General features: G+C 24.5%; 2 protein-coding genes across 4 annotated transcripts in view; one reads left to right on the forward strand and one right to left on the reverse strand.

The window, feature by feature from the left end:
* The window catches only part of LOC111421975 (uncharacterized), a 220,012-nt gene that overhangs the window by 151,073 nt on the left and 42,306 nt on the right, over positions 1–26,633 (reverse strand). The window lies entirely within an intron of this gene.
* Positions 1–26,633, forward strand: part of LOC111415835 (protein lozenge-like) — a 72,334-nt gene that overhangs the window by 13,932 nt on the left and 31,769 nt on the right. For all 3 annotated transcript variants that reach the window (XM_023047719.2, XM_023047720.2, XM_023047721.2), the window contains exon 3: positions 24,381–24,494. In XM_023047719.2, coding sequence (XP_022903487.2) covers positions 24,381–24,494 — 114 coding nt within the window. The remainder of the gene's footprint in view (positions 1–24,380; positions 24,495–26,633) is intronic.

Below are 26,633 nucleotides of genomic sequence, written 5' to 3' on the forward strand. Positions count from 1 at the left end.
TTAGCTTTAATCTGACGTATAAGTCACTTCTTTATACCAAGAAATGAATTTAATATGATTTTTTAAATTTTAAGTTAATTTATTAAAACCGTCAAAATTCAGGTTTCCAATTTTTAAGTTGTATCTCGAAGAATTTATTATAAAATCTAATGCGTGATATATCATCTTAAAGAGGAAGCTTTTAGCTTTAATCTGACGTATAAGTCACTTCTTTATACCAAGAAATGAATTTAATATGATTTTTTAAATTTTAAGTTAATTTATTAAAAACGTCAAAATTTAGGTTTCCAATTTTTAAGTTATATCTCCAAGAATTTATTATAAAATCTAATGCGTTATATATCATCTTAAAGAGGAAGCTTTTAGCTTTAATCTGATATATAAGTCACTTCTTTATACCAAGAAATGAATTTAATATGATTTTTTAAATTTTAAGTTAATTTATTAAAACCGTCAAAATTTAGGTTTCCAATTTTTAAGTTATATCTCCAAGAATTTATTATAAAATCTAATGCGTTATATATCATCTTAAAGAGGAAGCTTTTAGCTTTAATCTGATATATAAGTCACTTCTTTATACCAAGAAATGAATTTAATATGATTTTTTAAATTTTAAGTTAATTTATTAAAACCGTCAAAATTTAGGTTTCCAATTTTTAAGTTATATCTCCAAGAATTTATTATAAAATCTAATGCGTGATATATCATCTTAAAGAGGAAGCTTTTAGCTTTAATCTGACGTATAAGTCACTTCTTTATACCAAGAAATGAATTTAATATGATATTTTAAATTTTAAGTTAATTTATTAAAACCGTCAAAATTCAGGTTTCCAATTTTTAAGTTGTATCTCGAAGAATTTATTATAAAATCTAATGCGTGATATATCATCTTAAAGAGGAAGCTTTTAGCTTTAATCTGACGTATAAGTCACTTCTTTATACCAAGAAATGAATTTAATATGATTTTTTAAATTTTAAGTTAATTTATTAAAACCGTCAAAATTCAGGTTTCCAATTTTTAAGTTGTATCTCGAAGAATTTATTATAAAATCTAATGCGTGATATATCATCTTAAAGAGGAAGCTTTTAGCTTTAATCTGACGTATAAGTCACTTCTTTATACCAAGAAATGAATTTAATATGATTTTTTAAATTTTAAGTTAATTTATTAAAAACGTCAAAATTCAGGTTTCCAATTTTTAAGTTATATCTCCAAGAATTTATTATAAAATCTAATGCGTGATATATCACCTTAAAGAGGAAGCTTTTAGTTTTAATCTGATATATAAGTCACTTCTTTATACCAAGAAATAAATTTAATATGATTTTTTAAATTTTATGTGAATTTATTAAAAACGTCAAAATTCAGGTTTCCAATTTTTAAGTTATATCTCCAAGAATTTATTATAAAATCTAATGCGTTATATATCATCTTAAAGAGGAAGCTTTTAGCTTTAATCTGATATATAAGTCACTTCTTTATACCAAGAAATGAATTTAATATGATTTTTTAAATTTTAAGTTAATTTATTAAAACCGTCAAAATTTAGGTTTCCAATTTTTAAGTTATATCTCCAAGAATTTATTATAAAATCTAATGCGTGATATATCATCTTAAAGAGGAAGCTTTTAGCTTTAATCTGACGTATAAGTCACTTCTTTATACCAAGAAATGAATTTAATATGATATTTTAAATTTTAAGTTAATTTATTAAAACCGTCAAAATTCAGGTTTCCAATTTTTAAGTTGTATCTCGAAGAATTTATTATAAAATCTAATGCGTGATATATCATCTTAAAGAGGAAGCTTTTAGCTTTAATCTGACGTATAAGTCACTTCTTTATACCAAGAAATGAATTTAATATGATTTTTTAAATTTTAAGTTAATTTATTAAAAACGTCAAAATTCAGGTTTCCAATTTTTAAGTTGTATCTCCAAGAATTTATTATAAAATCTAATGCGTGATATATCCACTTAAAGAGGAAGCTTTTAGCTTTAATCTGATATATAAGTCACTTCTTTATACCAAGAAATGAATTTAATATGATATTTTAAATTTTAAGTTAATTTATTAAAAACGTCAAAATTTAGGTTTCCAATTTTTAAGTTATATCTCCAAGAATTTATTATAAAATCTAATGCGTGATATATCATCTTAAAGAGGAAGCTTTTAGCTTTAATCTGACGTATAAGTCACTTCTTTATACCAAGAAATGAATTTAATATGATTTTTTAAATTTTAAGTTAATTTATTAAAAACGTCAAAATTCAGGTTTCCAATTTTTAAGTTATATCTCCAAGAATTTATCATAAAATCTAATGCGTGTTATATCACCTTAAAGAGGAAGCTTTTGGCTTTAATCTGACGTATAAGTCACTTCTTTATACCAAGAAATAAATTTAATATGATTTTTTAAATTTTAAGTTAATTTATTAAAAACGTCAAAATTTAGGTTTCCAATTTTTAAGTTATATCTCCAAGAATTTATTATAAAATCTAATGCGTGATATATCATTTTAAAGAAGAAGCTTTTAGCTTTAATCTGATATATAAGTCACTTCTTTATACCAAGAAATGAATTTAATATGATTTTTTAAATTTTAAGTTAATTTATTAAAAGCGTCAAAATTTAGACTTCCAATTTTTAAGTTATATCTCCAAGAGTTTATTATAAAATCTTATGCGTGATATATCATCTTAAAAAGGAAGCTTTTAGCTTTAATCTGATATATAAGGCACTTCTTTATGCCAAGAAATAAATTTAATATGATTTTCTAAATTTTAACTTAATTTATTAAAAATGTCAAAATTTAGACTTCCAATTTTTATGTTATATCTCCAAGAATTTATTATAAAATCTAATGTGTGATATATCATCTTAAAGAGGAAGCTTTTAGCTTTAATCTGACGTATAAATCACTTCTTTATACCAAGAAATGAATTTAATATGATTTTTTAAATTTTAAGTTAATTTATTAAAAACGTCAAAATTCAGGTTTCCAATTTTTAAGTTATATCTCCAAAAATTTATTATAAAATCTAATGCGTTATATATCATCTTAAAGAGGAAGCTTTTAGCTTTAATCTGACATATAAGTCACTTCTTTATACCAAGAAATAAATTTAATATGATTTTTTAAATTTTAAGTTAATTTATTAAAAACGTCAAAATTCAGGTTTCCAATTTTTAAGCTATATCTCCAAGAATTTATTATAAAATTTTATGAGTGATGTATCATCTTAAAGAGGAAGCTTTTAGCTTTAATCTGACGTATAAGTCACTTATTTATACCAAGAAATGAATTTAATACGATTTTTTAAATTTTAAGTTAATTTATTAAAAACGTCAAAATTCAGGTTTCCAATTTTTAAGTTGTATCTCCAAGAATTTATTCTAAAATCTAATACGTGATATATCACCTTAAAGAGGAAGCTTTTAGCTTTAATCTGACGTATAAGTCACTTATTTATACCAAGAAATGAATTTAATACGATTTTTTAAATTTTAAGTTAATTTATTAAAAACGTCAAAATTCAGGTTTCCAATTTTTAAGTTGTATCTCCAAGAATTTATTCTAAAATCTAATACGTGATATATCACCTTAAAGAGGAAGCTTTTAGCTTTAATCTGACGTATAAGTCACTTCTTTATACCAAGAAATGAATGTAATATGATTTTTTAAATTTTAAGTTAATTTATTAAAAACGTCAAAATTCAGGTTTCCAATTTTTAAGTTATATCTCCAAGAATTTATTATAAAATCTAATGCGTGATATATCATTTTAAAGAAGAAGCTTTTAGCTTTAATCCAAGATACAAGTCACTATTTTACACCAAAAAATAAGGTTGGAATGATTTTTTAAAGTTTACGTTCAAATTTATGATTTTAATTTAGACTATTAATTTTTAAGTTGTATCTCAAAAAGTTTTTCATAGAACCTAATGGGTTATATATCATTTTAAAAAGGAAAGTTTAAGCTTTAATTTAATGTGTATATTATTTATTTTCACCGAAAAATAAGTTTAGAATGATTTTTTTAAAGATATGTTTGGGTTCTATGATTTGACTTGTGCATGCTTATCTTTAAAATTTTTCTAATTGAAACAATTAATTATATGTTATCAAAAAGAGGAAGGTTTAAGCTTTAATTTGATACAAGACTCATTTAATAATGTTCAAAAATAAGATTTTTTTGAATTTTATCACTTTTTAACTATTTGGGTTTAAACCTAAATATGCATAGATATCGATAAATTTTTTTTGATTCAAATTGAAGTAATTGATTATATGTTATCAAAAAGAGAAAGGTTTAAGCTTTAATTTGATACAAGACTCATTTAATAATTTTCAAAAATAAGATTTCCAGGATTTTACGAAGTAAAAAGAATAAATATTTTGAAATCCAGTTCTTAATTGCGTTAAGTGTGTTAATATTATCGCTTGTTTTGTGCCAATAAAATTAATCAATTTTATTTATTTATTTATTTTTTTGTTGTTATATCTCTCGTGAGTGCGGTTGGTTCGTTTAAGAATTCACATCTGTAAGATTTATGCCACGCAAAGAACTGCCCTAGTTTTAATCATCTCAATAATTCGCTTCCCAATTAATTTTTATCGACTTGTCGTCGTCATCGTTCTCGTTTTAACCGGTGCACTCGTTTTGCCATTTCGAATAATGGATGAACCCGAAGCGATTTCAAATGACCATCGTCGGTGTGGTCACCAGAAAGCATTGCGAATAATTTACAGGTTAATTGGCCGTTAGAACTCAACTGTAAAACTTGCCAATACAAAAGAAACGATTTCTAAGTTACGATTTGAATACTTTAAGATTGGTGATCAGAGATGGACGTGGTTAATAGGCAGCTATAGCCGATCTTGAAGATGTATGTGCCAACACTAAACCTTTTTGCTCTTAAGAGATATCGACATAATTTACAGGTTGATTGGCGTCCGATCGGCTTCTATTTGCGCATTCCTGTCCTTCTAATTATAGCTTTATAGCCGCTACAGCGGTGAAATCCATAAACAGGGAAAATTTATTCAATGACCAAGTGTGACATGAACCATGCAAGACCAAGTTGTCGTTCTCACAGGAATCACTCACTTTTTTAACATCATTTGCCTTAAACGACATTTTAAAGATCTTAATTGAAAAATTTGTTTTGAAAGATTTACAACATAGCTGAATAACGAATTTAAATAACATTTATTTTAATTCTCGATAAAAAGAGACGCGGATGTTAGATGATATATGACTCCCATTACAAATAATCGCTTTCCATAACCAAACCTGCATACATAAATCTAACGTTCTCCTTTTTCGGCTATCCGTGGCTGCCATTTACAATTAGATAATTAATATAACAAGCAGAAAACAGGAAGCGAACAACCTCGTTAATAAGAAAATCAATTAAGGGCCCTTTTCTAATTAATCACGTATCCTCCACGCATGAACGCTATCAGCCTCTCTCAATATATTATGTATCATTTGTATAACGAGAAAACGGTATACGAATAAGTCGAATGACGAAGAAAACTTATTCGAAACGGATTCGGTTCAACACGGATAACGGGATTCGAGAAATGTTAATTAAATAAAAAGAGAATTTGTAGCAAAAAATTAAATTAAGTCTAAAAATTATGCTAAATTATTTGAGATATCTCCTTACATTTTTGATACAATTTAATGCGTGATATATTATCCTAAAGAGGAAGCTTTTAGCTTTAATTTGACATATAAGTCACTTCTTTGTACCAAGAAATAAATTTAATATGATTTTTTAAAGTTTATGCTAATTTATTAAAAGCATCAAAATTCAGGCTTCCAATTTTTAAGCTATATCTCCAAGAATTTATTATAAAATCTTATGCGTGATATATCATCTTAAAGAGGAAGCTTTTAGCTTTAATCTGACATATAAGTCACTTCTTTATACCAAGAAATAAATTTAATATGATTTTTTAAATTTTATGTTAATTTATTAAAAGCGTCAAAATTTAGACTTCCAATTTTTAAGTTATATCTCCCAGAATTTATTATAAAATCTAAAACGTGATATATCATCTTAAAGAGGAAGCTTTTAGCTTTAATCTGACGTATAAGTTACTTCTTTATACCAAGAAATGAATTTAATATGATTTTTTAAATTTTATGTTAATTATTAAAAGCGTCAAAATTCAGGTTTGCAATTTTTAAGCTATATCTCCAAGAATTCATTAAAAAAAATTATGAGTGATATATCATCTTAAAGAGGAAGCTTTTAGCTTTAATCTGACATATAACTCACTTCTTTATACCAAGAAATAAATTTAATATGATTTTTTAAAGTTTATGCTAATTTATTAAAAACATCAAAATTCAGGTTTCCAATTTTTAAGCTATATCTCCAAGAATTTATTATAAAATCTAAAACGTGATACATCATCTTAAAAAGGAAGCTTTTAGCTTTAATCTGACATATAACTCACTTCTTTATACCAAGAAACAAATTTAATATGATTTTTTAAATTTTATGTTAATTTATTAAAAGCGTCAAAATTTAGACTTCCAATTTTTAAGTTATATCTCCCAGAATTTATTATAAAATCTAAAACGTGATACATCATCTTAAAGAGGAAGCTTTTAGCTTTAATCTGACATATAAATCACTTCTTTATACCAAGAAATAAATTTAATATGATTTTTTAAATTTTAAGTTAATTTATTAAAAGCGTCAAAATTCAAATTTCCAATTTTTAAGCTATATCTCCAAGAATTTATTATAAAATCTTATGCGTGATATATCATCTTAAAGAGGAAGCTTTTAGCTTTAATCTGACATATAAGTCACTTCTTTATACCAAGAAATGAATTTAATATGATTTTTTAAATTTTATGTTAATTTATTAAAAGCGTCAAAATTTAGACTTCCAATTTTTAAGCTCTATCTCCAAGAATTCATTGTAAAATTTTATGAGTGATATATCATCTTAAAGAGGAAGCTTTTAGCTTTAATCTGACATATAAGTCACTTCTTTATACCAAGAAATAAATTTAATATGATTTTTTAAATTTTAAGTTAATTTATTAAAAGCGTCAAAATTCAAATTTCCAATTTTTAAGCTATATCTCCAAGAATTTATTATAAAATCTAACGCGTGATATATGATCTTAAAGAGGAAGCTTTTAGCTTTAATCTGACATATAAGTCACTTCTTTATACCAAGAAATGAATTTAATATGATTTTTTAAATTTTATCTTAATTTATTAAAAACGTCAAAATTTAGACTTCCAATTATTAAGTTATATCTCCAAGAGTTCATTATAAAATCTTTTGAGTGATATATCATCTTAAAGAGGAAGCTTTTGGCTTTAATCTGACATATAAGTTACTTCTTTATACCAAGAAATGAATTTAATATGATTTTTTAAATTTTAAATGAATTTATTACAAACGTCAAAATTCAGGTTTCCCATTTTTAAGCTATATCTCCATGAATTTATTATAAAATTTAATGCGTGATATATCATCTTAAAGAGGAAGCTTTTAGCTTTAATCTGACATATAAGTCACTTCTTTATACCAAGAAACAAATTTAATATGATTTTTTAAATTTTATGTTAATTTATTAAAAGCGTCAAAATTTAGACTTCCAATTTTTAAGTTATATCTCCCAGAATTTATTATAAAATCTAAAACGTGATACATCATCTTAAAGAGGAAGCTTTTAGCTTTAATCTGACATATAAATCACTTCTTTATACCAAGAAATAAATTTAATATGATTTTTTAAATTTTAAGTTAATTTATTAAAAGCGTCAAAATTCAAATTTCCAATTTTTAAGCTATATCTCCAAGAATTTATTATAAAATCTTATGCGTGATATATCATCTTAAAGAGGAAACCTTTAGCTTTAATCTGACATATAAGTCACTTCTTTATACCAAGAAATAAATTTAATATGATTTTTAAATTTTAAGTTAATTTATTAAAAGCGTCAAAATTCAAATTTCCAATTTTTAAGCTATATCTCCAAGAATTTATTATAAAATCTTATGCGTGATATATCATCTTAAAGAGGAAACCTTTAGCTTTAATCTGACATATAAGTCACTTCTTTATACCAAGAAATAAATTTAATATGATTTTTTAAATTTTAAGTTAATTTATTAAAAACGTCAAAATTCAGGTTTCCAATTTTTAAGCTATATCTCCAAGAATTTATTATAAAATCTAAAACGTGATACATCATCTTAAAAAGGAAGCTTTTAGCTTTAATCTGACATATAACTCACTTCTTTATACCAAGAAACAAATTTAATATGATTTTTTAAATTTTATGTTAATTTATTAAAAGCGTCAAAATTTAGACTTCCAATTTTTAAGTTATATCTCCCAGAATTTATTATAAAATCTAAAACGTGATACATCATCTTAAAGAGGAAGCTTTTAGCTTTAATCTGACATATAAATCACTTCTTTATACCAAGAAATAAATTTAATATGATTTTTTAAATTTTAAGTTAATTTATTAAAAGCGTCAAAATTCAAATTTCCAATTTTTAAGCTATATCTCCAAGAATTTATTATAAAATTTAATGCGTGATATATCATCTTAAAGAGGAAACCTTTAGCTTTAATCTGACGTATAAGTTACTTCTTTATACCAAGAAATGAATTTAATATGATTTTTTAAATTTTATGTTAATTATTAAAAGCGTCAAAATTCAGGTTTGCAATTTTTAAGCTATATCTCCAAGAATTCATTAAAAAAATTTATGAGTGATATATCATCTTAAAGAGGAAGCTTTTAGCTTTAATCTGACATATAAGTCACTTCTTTATACCAAGAAATAAATTTAATATGATTTTTTAAATTTTAAGTTAATTTATTAAAAACGTCAAAATTCAGGTTTCCAATTTTTAAGCTATATCTCCAAGAATTTATTATAAAATCTAAAACGTGATACATCATCTTAAAAAGGAAGCTTTTAGCTTTAATCTGACATATAAATCACTTCTTTATACCAAGAAACAAATTTAATATGATTTTTTAAATTTTATGTTAATTTATTAAAAGCGTCAAAATTTAGACTTCCAATTTTTAAGTTATATCTCCCAGAATTTATTATAAAATCTAAAACGTGATACATCATCTTAAAGAGGAAGCTTTTAGCTTTAATCTGACATATAAATCACTTCTTTATACCAAGAAATAAATTTAATATGATTTTTTAAATTTTAAGTTAATTTATTAAAAGCGTCAAAATTCAAATTTCCAATTTTTAAGCTATATCTCCAAGTATTTATTATAAAATTTAATGCGTGATATATCATCTTAAAGAGGAAACCTTTAGCTTTAATCTGACGTATAAGTTACTTCTTTATACCAAGAAATGAATTTAATATGATTTTTTAAATTTTATGTTAATTATTAAAAGCGTCAAAATTCAGGTTTGCAATTTTTAAGCTATATCTCCAAGAATTCATTAAAAAAATTTATGAGTGATATATCTTCTTAAAGAGGAAGCTTTTAGCTTTAATCTGACATATAAGTCACTTCTTTATACCAAGAAATAAATTTAATATGATTTTTTAAATTTTAAGTTAATTTATTAAAAGCGTCAAAATTCAAATTTCCAATTTTTAAGCTATATCTCCAAGAATTTATTATAAAATCTTATGCGTGATATATCAACTTAAAGAGGAAGCTTTTAGCTTTAATCTGACATATAAGTCACTTTTTTATACCAAGAAATAAATTTAATATGATTTTTTAAATTTTAAGTGAATTTATTACAAACGTCAAAATTCAGGTTTCCCATTTTTAAGCTATATCTCCATGAATTTATTATAAAATTTAATGCGTGTTATATCATCTTAAAGAGGAAGCTTTTAGCTTTAATCTGACATATAAGTCACTTCTTTATACTAAGAAATAAATTTAATATGATTTTTTTAATTTTAATTTAATTTATTAAAAACGTCAAAATTCAAGTTTCCAATCTTTAAGCTATATCTCCAAAAATTTATTATAAACTCTAATGCGTGATATAGCATCTTAAAGAGGAAGCTTTTAGCTTTAATCTGACATATAAGTCACTTCATTATACCAAGAAATGAATTTGATATGATTTTTTAAATTTTATGTTAATTTATTAAAAACGTCAAAATTTAGACTAACAATTTTTAAGCTATATCTCCAAGAGTTTATTATAAAGTCTAATACGTGATATATCATCTTAAAAAGGAAGCTTTTAGCTTTAATCGAAGATATAAGCCACTACTTTACACCAAGAAGAAGTTTATGTTCACATTTATGATTTTATTAAAAACCTTAACATTTAGACTATTAATTTTTAAGTTGTATTTCAAAAAGCTTTTCATATAATTTAGTGGATTATATATCATTTAAAAAAGGAAACTTTGAGCTTTAATTTAATGTGTATATTATTTATTTTCACCGATGAATGAGATTAGAATGATTTTTTAAAGATATGTTTGGGTTCTATGATTTTACTTGCGCATGCTTATCTTTTATGATAATTTTTTTGATTCAAATTGAAACAATTAATTATTTGTTTTCTGAAAGAGGAAGGTTTAAGCTTCAATTTGACATAAGATTTATTTAATAATTTTCAAAAATGACGATTTTTTGAGTTCATAATTTTTTTTATACAATCTTTTTAATACTAAAAGCAAAATTTTTATATCTCCTTCATGAATTTTTTAGTATTCAACATTTTTTTGATTCAAATCTTTTGATCAACCACGTATTTCGCATCAATGTACAGTGCCGTACAAAAATTGATTTATTTATATAGCAAAATTTTAATATAAACCAAACAATTTACAGAAGCCGCGTCGTTTTGTGTCAAATTAAACGAAATGAAATCGTGACTGTAGGCGGATCGACGGAAGACCATGATCGTTTACGACTTATGGGAACAGACATAAACCGAAAACAATCTCGAATTGACAACCGTCATCATCGATTCAATTACCGGTCAAAATCGTTCTTCGAAACGTCACCGTAAAGCTCCCCCAATTTTTTTTTGTCTCACTTGATACAGAAATCCCATCGTTTTCGCGAAATAATCAAAAAATTAATTAAATTTGTTCTTATGTCTCATTCTAACGCACTATTGAAATGTAAAGTGAGATTATGAGCATTTCTGGACATGTGAAAATCAAGCGTTGCGGTTTCCTGTTTCCCTTTGAATATGTGGAGCTCTTCTAAACGTGTAAATAGATGTAAACGGGAAATTTTAAAACGGATATTATCGGCTATTTGAATCAGCATATTGTTAAGGAATAATTCCCAATAATTCAAATGCCATCGACTAATTGGCTTATAGCGGGATACTGCGTAATTAGGAGATAGATTCAACTAACGTGATAATCACGTTATAGAATGTGACCCAGAAAATATTTATTTCAAATGTATGTATTATTTTTATTAAATTATTTCAAAAAATATTTGACATTTCCCAAATTAAAGGAAACCCGATTACATTTTATCTAAAAAAAAAGTTTATCGTGCTAACATTTCAACTAAAAGATAATATATTTCCGATAAACTTAATTACTAAAATAATTTCACACATTTAATTTCACACTCCTTTGAAACCAGACATTAACAAATCAATTAGCGTAACATTAACGTAACGAAAGCGTTAACATTTCCCAATGTTGTGAGTTAATAAGAGAACAATTTCAACATTTCGATTTGTTAATCCATGAAAAAGTACAAACTAATTCACCTTAAAGGGTTTTTTGTTACCGATTTTAACATTAGCATATAGAAAGTTATAAACACAACGTTTTCATTCAAATCGAAAGTGATCTAAACCCATTTAAGTTCACTTTCACGAAATACTATCAAAATTAAAAAAAATAAATCTCCCCGTGAGAACACACCTTTAAAATTATCTCCTCGATTTAATAACCAATACTTTCTAGTGGATTCTATTCACGTTCTAAATATATAAAAATATAATAAAATCATAAATGACGCTTTTAATAAATTAACTTAAAATTTAAAAAATCATATTAAATTTATTTCTTGGTATAGAGAAGTGACTTATATGCAAGATTAAAGCTAAAAGCTTCCTCTTTAAGATGATATATCACTCATAAAATTTTATAATGAATTCTTGGAGATATAGCTTAAAAATTGGAAACATGAATTTTGACGTTTTTAATAAATTAACATAAAATTTAAAAAATCATATTAAATTCATTTCTTGGTATAAAGAAGTGACTTATACGCCAGATTAAAGTTAAAAGCTTCCTCTTTAAGATGATATAGCACACATTAGATTTTATAATAAATTCTTGGAGATATAGCTTAAAAATTGGAAACCTGAATTTTGACGTTTTTAATAAATTAACTTAAAATTAAAAAAATCATATTAAATTTATTTCTTGGTATAAAGAAGTGACTTATGTGTCAGATTAAAGATAAAAGCTTCCTCTTTAAGATGATATATCACTCATAAAATTTTATAATAAATTCTTGGAGATATAACTTAAAAATTGGAAACTTGAATTTTGACGATTTTAATAAATTAACATAAAATTTAAAAAATCATATTAAATTCATTTCTTGGTATAAAGAAGTAACTTATAAGTCAGATTAAAGCCAAAAGCTTCCTCTTTAAGATGACATATCACTCACAAAATTTTATAATGAACTCTTGGAGATATAACTTAATAATTGGAAGTCTAAATTTTGACGCTTTTGATAAATTAAGATAAAATTTAAAAAATCATATTAAATTCATTTCTTGGTATAAAGAAGTGACTTGTATGTCAGATTAAAGCTAAAAGCTTCCTCTTTAGGATGATATATCACTCATAAAATTTTATAATAAACTCTTGGAGATATAGCTTAAAAATTGGAAACATGAATTTTGACGTTTTTAATAAATTAACATAAAATTTAAAAAATCATATTAAATTCATTTCTTGGTATAAAGAAGTGACTTATATATCAGATTAAAGCTAAAAGCTTCCTCTTTAAAATGATATATCACTCATAAAATTTTATAATAAATTCTTGGAGATATAGCTTAAAAATTGGAAACCTGAATTTTGAGGCTTTTAATAAATTAACATAAAGTTTAAAAAATCATATTAAATTCATTTCTTGGTATAAAGAAGTGACTTATATGTCAGATTAAAGCTAAAAGCTTCCTTTTTAAGATGATATAGCACACATTAGATTTTATAATAAATTCTTGGAGATATAGCTTAAAAATTAGAAACCTGAATTTTAACGTTTTTTATAAATTAACATAAAGTTAAAAAAATCATATTAAATTTATTTCTTGGTATAAAGAAGTGACTTGTATGTCAGATTAAAGCTAAAAGCTTCCTCTTTAGGATGATATATCACTCATAAAATTTTATAATAAACTCTTGCAGATATAGCTTAAAAATTGGAAACATGAATTTTGACGTTTTTAATAAATTAACATAAAATTTAAAAAATCATATTAAATTCATTTCTTGGTATAAAGAAGTGACTTATATGTCAGATTAAAGGTAAAAGCTTCCTCTTTAAAATGATATATCACTCATAAAATTTTATAATAAATTTTTAGAGATATAGCTTAAAAATTGAAAACATTAATTTTGACATTTTTAATAAATTAACATAAAATTTAAAAAATCATATTAAATTCATTTCTTGGTATAGAAAAGTGACTTATATATCAGATTAAAGCTAAAAGCTTCCTCTTTAAGATGATATATCACTCATAAAATTTTATAATAAACTCTTCGAGATATAGCTTAAAGATTGGAAACATGAATTTTGACGTTTTTAATAAATTAACATAAAATTTAAAAAATCATATTAAATTCATTTCTTAGTATAAAGAAGTGACTTATATATCAGATTAAAGCTAAAAGCTTCCTTTTTAAGATGATATAGCACACATTAGATTTTATAATAAATTCTTGGAGATATAGCTTAAAAATTAGAAACCTGAATTTTAACGTTTTTTATAAATTAACATAAAGTTAAAAAAATCATATTAAATTTATTTCTTGGTATAAAGAAGTGACTTGTATGTCAGATTAAAGCTAAAAGCTTCCTTTTTAAGATGATATAGCACACATTAGATTTTATAATAAATTCTTGGAGATATAGCTTAAAAATTAGAAACCTGAATTTTAACGTTTTTTATAAATTAACATAAAGTTAAAAAAATCATATTAAATTTATTTCTTGGTATAAAGAAGTGACTTGTATGTCAGATTAAAGCTAAAAGCTTCCTCTTTAGGATGATATATCACTCATAAAATTTTATAATAAACTCTTGCAGATATAGCTTAAAAATTGGAAACATGAATTTTGACGTTTTTAATAAATTAACATAAAATTTAAAAAATCATATTAAATTCATTTCTTGGTATAAAGAAGTGACTTATATGTCAGATTAAAGGTAAAAGCTTCCTCTTTAAAATGATATATCACTCATAAAATTTTATAATAAATTTTTAGAGATATAGCTTAAAAATTGAAAACATTAATTTTGACATTTTTAATAAATTAACATAAAATTTAAAAAATCATATTAAATTCATTTCTTGGTATAGAAAAGTGACTTATATATCAGATTAAAGCTAAAAGCTTCCTCTTTAAGATGATATATCACTCATAAAATTTTATAATAAACTCTTCGAGATATAGCTTAAAGATTGGAAACATGAATTTTGACGTTTTTAATAAATTAACATAAAATTTAAAAAATCATATTAAATTCATTTCTTAGTATAAAGAAGTGACTTATATATCAGATTAAAGCTAAAAGCTTCCTTTTTAAGATGATATAGCACACATTAGATTTTATAATAAATTCTTGGAGATATAGCTTAAAAATTAGAAACCTGAATTTTAACGTTTTTTATAAATTAACATAAAGTTAAAAAAATCATATTAAATTTATTTCTTGGTATAAAGAAGTGACTTGTATGTCAGATTAAAGCTAAAAGCTTCCTCTTTAGGATGAAATGTCACTCATAAAATTTTATAATAAACTCTTGGAGATATAGCTTAAAAATTGAAAACATTAATTTTGACATTTTTAATAAATTAACATAAAATTTAAAAAATCATATTAAATTCATTTCTTGGTATAAAGAAGTGACTTATATGTCAGATTAAAGCTAAAAGCTTCCTCTTTAAGATGATATATCACTCACAAAATTTTATGATAAATTCTTCGAGATATAGCTTAAAAATTGGAAACCTGAATTTTGACGTTTTTTATAAATTAACATAAAGTTAAAAAAATCATATTAAATTTATTTCTTGGTATAAAGAAGTGACTTATATGTCAGATTAAAGCTAAAAGCTTCCTTTTTAAGATGATATAGCACACATTAGTTTTTATAATAAATTCTTGGAGATATAGCTTAAAAATTAGAAACCTGAATTTTAACTTTTTTTATAAATTAACATAAAGTTAAAAAAATCATATTAAATTTATTTCTTGGTATAAAGAAGTGACTTGTATGTCAGGTTAAAGCTAAAAGCTTCCTCTTTAGGATGATATATCACTCATAAAATTTTATAATAAACTCTTGGAGATATAGCTTAAAAATTGGAAACATGAATTTTGACGTTTTTAATAAATTAACATAAAATTTAAAAAATCATATTAAATTCATTTCTTGGTATAAAGAAGTGACTTATATGTCAGATTAAAGCTAAAAGCTTCCTCTTTAAAATGATATATCACTCATAAAATTTTATAATAAATTTTTAGAGATATAGCTTAAAAATTGAAAACATTAATTTTGACATTTTTAATAAATTAACATAAAATTTAAAAAATCATATTAAATTCATTTCTTGGTATAGAAAAGTGACTTATATATCAGATTAAAGCTAAAAGCTTCCTCTTTAAGATGATATATCACTCATCAAATTTTATAATAAATTCTTGGTGATATAGCTTAAAAATTGGAAACCTGAATTTTGACGCTTTTAATAAATTAACATAAAATTAAAAAAATCATATTAAATTTATTTCTTGATATAAAGAATTGTTTTATATCTTAGATTAAAGCTAAAAGCTTCCTCTTTAAGATGATATACCTCGCATTAAATTTTGTAATAAATTCTTGGAGCTATAGCTTAATTAACTTCTAATTATTAAGCACCACTTTCTATTGGATGTAAATTCCCGTTCTAAGAAATTGTTTTAAATAATCCAGAAAACAAAAATATTAATTAATGATAAAAATGAAAATGATCTTAAATCGTAAATGCGCATTCTGAATTAAGTAGTGAGAGATAGAACGGATTCGGAACAATTTCACACTCCAATTCTCACGTTTCCTTGATCGTTGCAAAGAGAAAAATGAGAAGATCAAGACTCAAGACTCAAGAGCGAGGAGAACTGAAACGATCGCGTAAATCATAAGGAGGAAAATAAGAAGGATAAAGGATACCGTTAGATGAGGTGGTTTTCGTTTTTGAAGGATAAATACGGTTAAAAGTTAGTAACTAATAAATGGTGTGGTTGAGAAATTGTAATAATCAAAACCTTCCCCGTCATCTTTTATACAATGGACAAATAACGAAAAAGAAAATCAATGGATACGTCTTCGTTCCGTTCCCGATTACGTCTTAATTGATTTTTCGATCGATTTCACTTATTATTTTTTATTACCTATTGTCGGTTTTTATTTAATGTCACCCGATGGTTGATATTAATTTAGATTGCGTTCCAACATCTTCTTCTCCGACGTCTTCAAATAAACACACGCTATTTGATGAGAAGGTTGTTGTGCAATCCGGATAGGGAGTACCAGGAAACGATCATCTCTCCTCCTATGGATGGATGTAAAGTGGTTATTGTGAGGTGATATTGCGTCGTCGAGAAAGAGAAAGACCTTTAACAATTATTGTCGGAGAGAGGACGAGAACTGACTGGCTATTTACAGCTTCGAGAATTCGTGACGGCCCATCACCATTCGACCTCGACGATAGTTAACTCTAAGGATTTATTAGCTGTTACTTACAGGATTAAGTTACCTATCCGCATTGTCACGGATTATGATCATTTCAACCTGATATCAATCAATAAATTCGATTTTATACTAACCTTATCTCTTTTACCACTTATCAAAGACACTTGAGAACTTTAGAAAATCGTCAATGACAGATTTTTGTGTCAAATTAAAGCTTAAATCTTCCTTTTTCAGAAAACGTATAATTAATTGTTTCAATTTGAAATGGATTTTATCAAAAAACTTTTGAACACAACCATGCATATTTATGTTTAAACCCAAACATCCTCCTGGAGATCTTATTCTTCACAATTATGAAATGAGTCTTGTATCAAATTAAAGCTAAAACCTTCCTCTTTAAGAAAACATATAATTAATTGTTTCAATTTGAAGAGAACTTTATCAAAAAAAATTTTAAAGATAACCATGCACAAGTAAAATCATAGAATCCAAACATATCTTAAAAAAATCATTCTAAACTTATTTTTCGGTAAAAATAAATAATATACACATTAAATTAAAGCTCAAAGTTTCCTTTTTAAAATGATATATAACTCGTTAGGTTCTATGAAAAACTTTTTGAGATACAACTTAAAAATTAATAGTCTAAATTTTAGGGTTTCTAAAAAAATCATAAATTTGAACGTAAACTTTAAAAAATCATTCTAACCTTACTTTTTGGTGTAAAGTGGTCCCTTATATCTTGGATTAAAGCTAAAAGCTTCTTCTTTAAAACGATACATCACGTATTAGATTTTATAATAAATTCTTGGAGATATAGCTTAAAAATTGGAAACCTGAATTTTGATGTTTTTAATAAATTAACTTAAAATTAAAAAAATCATATTAAATTCATTTCTTGGTATATAGAAGTGGCTTATATGTCAGATTAAAGCTAAAAGCTTCCTCTTTAAGATGATATATCACTCATAAAATTTTATAATAAATTCTTGGAGATATAGCTTAAAAATTGGAAACCTGAATTTTGCTGTTTTTAATAAATTAGCTTAAAATTAAAAAAATCATATTAAATTTATTTTTTGGTATAAAAAAGTGACTTATATGTCAGATTAAAGCTAAAAGCTTCCTCTTTAAGATGATATATCACTCATAAAATTTTATAATAAATTCTTGGAGATGTAGCTTAAAAATTGGAAACCTGAATTTTGCTGTTTTTAATAAATTAGCTTAAAATTAAAAAAATCATATTAAATTTATTTTTTGGTATAAAGAAGTGACTTATATGTCAGATTAAAGCTAAAAGCTTCCTCTTTAAGATGATATATCACGCGTTAGATTTTATAATAAATTCTTGGAGATATAGCTTAAAAATTGGAAACTTGAATTTTGACGTTTTTAATAAATTAACTTAAAATTAAAAAAATCATATTATATTTATTTCTTGGTATAAAAAAGTGACTTATATGTCAGATTAAAGCTAAAAGCTTCCTCTTTAAGATGATATATCACGCATTAGATTTTATAATAAATTCTTGGAGATATAGCTTAAAAATTGGAAATTTGAATTTTGACGTTTTTAATAAATTAACTTAAAATTTAAAAAATCATATTAAATTTATTTCTTGGTATAAAGAAGTGACTTATATGTCAGATTAAAGCTAAAAGCTTCCTCTTTAAGATGATATATCACTCATAAAATTTTATAATAAAGTCTTGGAGATATAGCTTAAAAATTGCAAACCTGAATTTTGACGTTTTTAATAAATTAACTTAAAATTTAAAAAATCATATTAAATTCATTTCTTGGTATAAAGAAGTGACTTATATGTTAGATTAAAGCTAAAAGCTTCCTCTTTAAGGTGATATATCACGCATTAAATTTTATAATAAATTCTTGGAGATATAGCTTAAAAATTGGAAACCTGAATTTTGACGCTTTTAATAAATTAACATAAAATTTAAAAAATCATATTAAATTCATTTCTTGGTATAACAAAGTGACTTATATGTCAAATTAAAGCTAAAAGCTTCCTCTTTAAGATGATATATCACTCATAAAATTTTATAATAAAGTCTTGGAGATATAGCTTAAAAATTGCAAACCTGAATTTTGACGTTTTTAATAAATTAACTTAAAATTTAAAAAATCATATTAAATTCATTTCTTGGTATAAAGAAGTGACTTATATGTCAGATTAAAGCTAAAAGCTTCCTCTTTAAGATGATATATCACTAATAAGATTTTACAATAAATTTTTGGAGATATAGCTTAAAAATTGGAAACATGAATTTTGACGTTTTTAATAAATTAACTTAAAATTTAAAAAATCATATTAAATTTATTTTTTGGTATAAAGAAGTGACTTATATGTCAGATTAAAGCTAAAAGCTTCCTCTTTAAGGTGATATATCACGCATTAAATTTTATAATAAATTCTTGGAGATATAGCTTAAAAATTGGAAACCTGAATTTTGACGCTTTTAATAAATTAACTTAAAATTAAAAAAATCATATTAAATTTATTTCTTGGTATAAAAAAGTCACTTATATGTCAGATTAAAGCTAAAAGCTTCCTCTTTAAGATGATATATCACTCATAAAATTTTATAATGAAGTCTTAGAGATATAGCTTAAAAATTGCAAAAATGAATTTTGACGTTTATAATAAATTAACTTAAAATTTAAAAAATCATATTAAATTCATTTCTTGGTATAAAGAAGTGACTTATATGTCAGATTAAAGCTAAAAGCTTCCTCTTTAAGGTGATATATCACGCATTAAATTTTATAATAAATTCTTGGAGATATAGCTTAAAAATTGGAAACCTGAATTTTCACGCTTTTAATAAATTAACATAAAATTTAAAAAATCATATTAAATTCATTTCTTGGTATAACAAAGTGACTTATATGTCAAATTAAAGCTAAAAGCTTCCTCTTTAAGATGATATATCACTCATAAAATTTTATAATAAACTCTTGGAGATATAGCTTAAAAATTGGAAACATGAATTTTGACGTTTTTAATAAATTAACATAAAATTTAAAAAATCGTATTAAATTCATTTCTTGGTATAAAGAAGTGACTTATATGTCAGATTAAAGCTAAAAGCTTCCTCTTTAAGATGATATATCACTCATCAAATTTTATAATAAATTCTTGGTGATATAGCTTAAAAATTGGAAACCTGAATTTTGACGCTTTTAATAAATTAACATAAAATTAAAAAAATCATATTAAATTTATTTCTTGATATAAAGAATTGTTTTATATCTTAGATTAAAGCTAAAAGCTTCCTCTTTAAGATGATATACCTCGCATTAAATTTTGTAATAAATTCTTGGAGCTATAGCTTAATTAACTTCTAATTATTAAGCACCACTTTCTATTGGATGTAAATTCCCGTTCTAAGAAATTGTTTTAAATAATCCAGAAAACAAAAATATTAATTAATGATAAAAATGAAAATGATCTTAAATCGTAAATGCGCATTCTGAATTAAGTAGTGAGAGATAGAACGGATTCGGAACAATTTCACACTCCAATTCTCACGTTTCCTTGATCGTTGCAAAGAGAAAAATGAGAAGATCAAGACTCAAGACTCAAGAGCGAGGAGAACTGAAACGATCGCGTAAATCATAAGGAGGAAAATAAGAAGGATAAAGGATACCGTTAGATGAGGTGGTTTTCGTTTTTGAAGGATAAATACGGTTAAAAGTTAGTAACTAATAAATGGTGTGGTTGAGAAATTGTAATAATCAAAACCTTCCCCGTCATCTTTTATACAATGGACAAATAACGAAAAAGAAAATCAATGGATACGTCTTCGTTCCGTTCCCGATTACGTCTTAATTGATTTTTCGATCGATTTCACTTATTATTTTTTATTACCTATTGTCGGTTTTTATTTAATGTCACCCGATGGTTGATATTAATTTAGATTGCGTTCCAACATCTTCTTCTCCGACGTCTTCAAATAAACACACGCTATTTGATGAGAAGGTTGTTGTGCAATCCGGATAGGGAGTACCAGGAAACGATCATCTCTCCTCCTATGGATGGATGTAAAGTGGTTATTGTGAGGTGATATTGCGTCGTCGAGAAAGAGAAAGACCTTTAACAATTATTGTCGGAGAGAGGACGAGAACTGACTGGCTATTTACAGCTTCGAGAATTCGTGACGGCCCATCACCATTCGACCTCGACGATAGTTAACTCTAAGGATTTATTAGCTGTTACTTACAGGATTAAGTTACCTATCCGCATTGTCACGGATTATGATCATTTCAACCTGATATCAATCAATAAATTCGATTTTATACTAACCTTATCTCTTTTACCACTTATCAAAGACACTTGAGAACTTTAGAAAATCGTCAATGACAGATTTTTGTGTCAAATTAAAGCTTAAATCTTCCTTTTTCAGAAAACGTATAATTAATTGTTTCAATTTGAAATGGATTTTATCAAAAAACTTTTGAACACAACCATGCATATTTATGTTTAAACCCAAACATCCTCCTGGAGATCTTATTCTTCACAATTATGAAATGAGTCTTGTATCAAATTAAAGCTAAAACCTTCCTCTTTAAGAAAACATATAATTAATTGTTTCAATTTGAAGAGAACTTTATCAAAAAAAATTTTAAAGATAACCATGCACAAGTAAAATCATAGAACCCAAACATGTATTTAAAAAAATCATTCTAAACTAATTTTTCGGTGAAAATAAATAATATACACATTAAATTAAAGCTCAAAGTTTCCTTTTTAAAATGATATATAACTCGTTAGGTTCTATGAAAAACTTTTGAGATACAACTTAAAAGTTAATAGTCTAAATTTTAGGGTTTCTAAAAAAAATCATAAATTTGAACGTAAACTTTAAAAAATCATTCTAACCTTACTTTTTGGTGTAAAGTGGTCCCTTATATCTTGGATTAAAGCTAAAAGCTTCTTCTTTAAAACGATACATCACGTATTAGATTTTATAATAAATTCTTGGAGATATAGCTTAAAAATTGGAAACCTGAATTTTGATGTTTTTAATAAATTAACTTAAAATTTAAAAAATCATATTAAATTTATTTCTTGGTATAAAGAAGTGACTTATATGTCAGATTAAAGCTAAAAGCTTCCTCTTTAAGATGATATATCACGCGTTAGATTTTATAATAAATTTTTGGAGATATAGCTTAAAAATTGGAAACTTGAATTTTGACGTTTTTAATAAATTAACTTAAAATTAAAAAAATCATATTAAATTTATTTCTTGTTGAAGTGACTTATATGTCAGATTAAAGCTAAAAGCTTCCTCTTTAAGGTGATATATCACTCATAAAATTTTATAATGAACTCGTGGAGATATAGCTTAAAAATTGAAAACCTGAATTTTGACGTTTTTAATAAATTAACTTAAAATTTAAAAAATCATATTAAATTTATTTCTTGGTATAAAAAAGTCACTTATATGTCAGATTAAAGCTAAAAGCTTCCTCTTTAAGATGATATATCACTCACAAAATTTTATAATGAAGTCTTGGAGATATAGCTTAAAAATTGCAAACCTGAATTTTGACGTTTTTAATAAATTAACTTATAATTTAAAAAATCATATTAAATTCATTTCTTGGTATAAAGAAGTGACTTATATGTCAGATTAAAGCTAAAAGCTTCCTCTTTAAGGTGATATATCACGCATTAAATTTTATAATAAATTCTTGGAGATATAGCTTAATAATTGGAAACCTGAATTTTGACGTTTTTAATAAATTCACATAAAATTTAAAAAATCATATTAAATTTATTTCTTGGTGAAGTGACTTATATGTCAGATTAAAGCTAAAAGCTTCCTCTTTAAGATGATATATCACTCATAAAATTTTATAATGAACTCGTGGAGATATAGCTTAAGAATTGGAAACCTGAATTTTGACGTTTTTAATAAATTAACTTAAAATTTAAATAATCATATTAAATTTATTTCTTGGTATAAAAAAGTGACTTATATGTCAGATTAAAGCTAAAAGCCTCCTCTTTAAGATGATATATCACTCATAAGATTTTATAATAAATTCTTGGAGATATAGCTTAAAAATTGGAAATTTGAATTTTGACGTTTTTAATAAATTAACTTAAAATTTAAAAAATCGTGTTAAATTTATTTCTTGGTATAAAGAAGTGACTTATATGTCAGATTAAAGCTAAAAGCTTCCTCTTTAAGGTGATATATCACGCATTAAATTTTATAATAAATTCTTGGAGATATAGCTTAAAAATTGGAAACCTGAATTTTGACGTTTTTAATAAATTAACTTAAAATTTAAAAAATCATATTAAATTTATTTCTTGGTATAAAAAAGTGACTTATATGTCAGATTAAAGCTAAAAGCTTCCTCTTTAAGATGATATATCACGCATTAAATTTTATAATAAATTCTTGGAGATATAGCTTAAAAATTGGAAACCTGAATTTTGACGCTTTTAATAAATTAACATAAAATTTAAAAAATCATATTAAATTCATTTCTTGGTATAACAAAGTGACTTATATGTCAAATTAAAGCTAAAAGCTTCCTCTGTAAGATGATATATCACTCATAAAATTTCATAATGAACTCTTGGAGATATAATATAAGAGTTAGAAGCCTGAATTTTGACGTTTTCAATAAATTAGCTTTAAAACTATTTTTCTGCTTCATTTTTTAAGATTAAATCCTCAAATTTGACACATCAACTCAAAATTCTCCAACGATTCCAACAAAAAAAAAACAAATTGCGACATCTCCTTCAGTTTTTGAGAAATCCCCTTTTAATCTTAATTTAAAAAGATATTTATTATTACTAACTGTACCCGAACGTTAAATGATTCAGCATCGACCTAAAATGTCGAGTACAAATCGTATGATTCGTGTTGTAGTAAACGCATTCCGTTAGAAATGTTTACGGTAAGATCCCATCTGAGGACGTCGATCGTACACGTAGTTCTGAATAAATTAGCATTAATTCAACGCGGGTAATTACGCGTATAGGCGAGTATTTGGTTCGCAAATTATCAAAGATCTTACTTACTTATTACATCCTGGTCTTTGGCTCCTCAACACAATTATTGATTTGAGATACATAAACATTTAAATATTAAATACGCCTATTTGTAGGTCATTTATAACACAGGAAATGTTTAAATATAAAATAATCCCGTAGAAATGTAAAAAGACTTCTTTCGATTATGATTTCAATTATTATTTTACGCCTGGTGTTGGTGCGAGTAGACTACTGAAACCGCAAACTGTAATTGCTGCGTTTCTTGCCGACTTTGAGCCCTGAAATGAGAACAAAGTAGGCTTAATATCACGTTTTCTTTTATGTCGGTAATTTTTTTTTGTTGTTGATTTGCAGGAAAATCGTTTTCAATTACCATAACAGTCTCTACGGATCCCCCTCAAGTTGCAACCTACAATAAAGCCATCAAAGTTACGGTGGATGGTCCGCGAGAACCTCGCTCTAAGTCAAGTAAGTAGAAATAAATTAGCCCTTTGACATACCTGAACAATTATAATTAATTCGGGTATGCTTAGAAGTCAAACAAGACGTAATTTAATCTAATGGGAAGAAATATTCAGGGAGAAGACATTGTTACGTGGATGTTTACGCAAATTGTTACGTCTTGATTTGCGTCAATAAAAAATGTTCGGGGAAACTTTATAATAAATAAAGTTTCGCTGAAATTAATTAAATTGTTTTTTTCTCTATTTTTTAATTCGGAGGAATGATTCTAGTTTAAAATTTTTTTTAATAAAATTTATTAAAAATAATAATTTGGGGTTAAAGATCGTCAAAAATCCTTTATTTTGATACCAAACTCGATATATTTCCGTTAAAACCCAAAAAAGTTCGCTTAAAAACCATCAAACGTCAAATTAAAAAATTCAATTGTTTTTTTTTAATTAAAAAGTGATATCTCCGAAACGATTAGAGATAAATTAATGGTGTTTGGACTCTTTTGGAATAATTTTTTGATTTCTTACTTAGTTTCGAGTTAAATTTGCTTTATTTTTATTTTTCAATAATTTTTTCAAAAATTTTTTTAACAAAATTTATTAAAAAGAAGAATTTGGGGTTAAAGATGATTAAAAATGCTTCATTTTGACACCAAACTCGATATATTTCCGTTAAAACCCAAAAAAGTTGGCTTAAAAACCAACAAACGTCAAAAAAAAAATTCAATTGTTTTTTTTTTAATTAAAAAGTGATATCTCCGAAACGATTAGAGATAAATAGGTGGTGTTTGGGCTCTTTTCAAATAAATTTTTGATTTCTTACTTAATTTCGTGTTAAATTTTCTTTATTTTTATTTTTCAAAAATTTTTTCAATAAATTTTTTTTAACAAAATTTATTAAAAAGAAGAATTTGGGGTTAAAGATGATTAAAAATGCTTCATTTTGACACCAAACTCGATATATTTCCGTTAAAACCCAAAAAAGTTAGCTTAAAAACCATCAAACGTCAAAAAAAAAATTCAATTGTTTTTTTTTTAATTAAAAAGTGATATCTCCGAAACGATTAGAGATAAATAGGTGGTGTTTGGACTCTTTTCGAATAATTTTTTGATTTCTTACTTAATTTCGAGTTAAATTTTCTTTATTTTTATTTTTCAAAAATTTTTTCAAAAATTTTTTTTAACAAAATTTATTAAAAAGAAGAATTTGGGGTTAAAGACGATTAAAAATGCTTCATTTTGACACCAAACTCGATATATTTCCGTTAAAACCCAAAAAAGTTAGCTTAAAAGTCATTAAACGTCAAATTACAAAATTCAAATGTTTTTTTTTTTAATTAAAAAGTGATATCTCCGAAACGATTAGAGATAAATTAATGGTGTTTGGACTCTTTTGGAATAATTTTTTGATTTCTTACTTAATTTCGAGTTAAATTTTTTTTATTTTTATTTTTCAAACATTTTTTCAAAAATTTTTTTGAACAAAATTTATTAAAAAGAAGAATTTGGGGTTAAAGATGATTAAAAATGCTTCATTTTGACACCAAACTCGATATATTTCCGTTAAAACCCAAAAAAGTTAGCTTAAAAACCATCAAACGTCAAACAAAAAATTCAATTGTTTTTTTTTTAATTAAAAAGTGATATCTCCGAAACGATTAGAGATAAATAGGTGGTGTTTGGACTCTTTTCAAATAATTTTTTGATTTCTTACTTAATTTCGAGTTAAATTTTCTTTATTTTTATTATTCAAAAAATTTTTTTAACAAAATTTATTAAGAAGAAGAATTTGGGGTTAAAGATGATTAAAAATGCTTCATTTTGACACCAAACTCGATATATTTCCGTTAAAACCCAAAAAAGTTAGCTTAAAAGTCATTAAACGTCAAATTACAAAATTCAAATGTTTTTTTTTTTAATTAAAAAGTGATATCTCCGAAACGATTAGAGATAAATTAATGGTGTTTGGACTCTTTTGGAATAATTTTTTGATTTCTTACTTAATTTCGAGTTAAATTTTTTTTATTTTTATTTTTCAAACATTTTTTCAAAAATTTTTTTGAACAAAATTTATTAAAAAGAAGAATTTGGGGTTAAAGATGATTAAAAATGCTTCATTTTGACACCAAACTCGATATATTTCCGTTAAAAC

Source organism: Onthophagus taurus, chromosome 5, assembly GCF_036711975.1.
Source record: "Onthophagus taurus isolate NC chromosome 5, IU_Otau_3.0, whole genome shotgun sequence".
NCBI classification, from domain to species: Eukaryota; Metazoa; Arthropoda; class Insecta; order Coleoptera; family Scarabaeidae; genus Onthophagus; species Onthophagus taurus.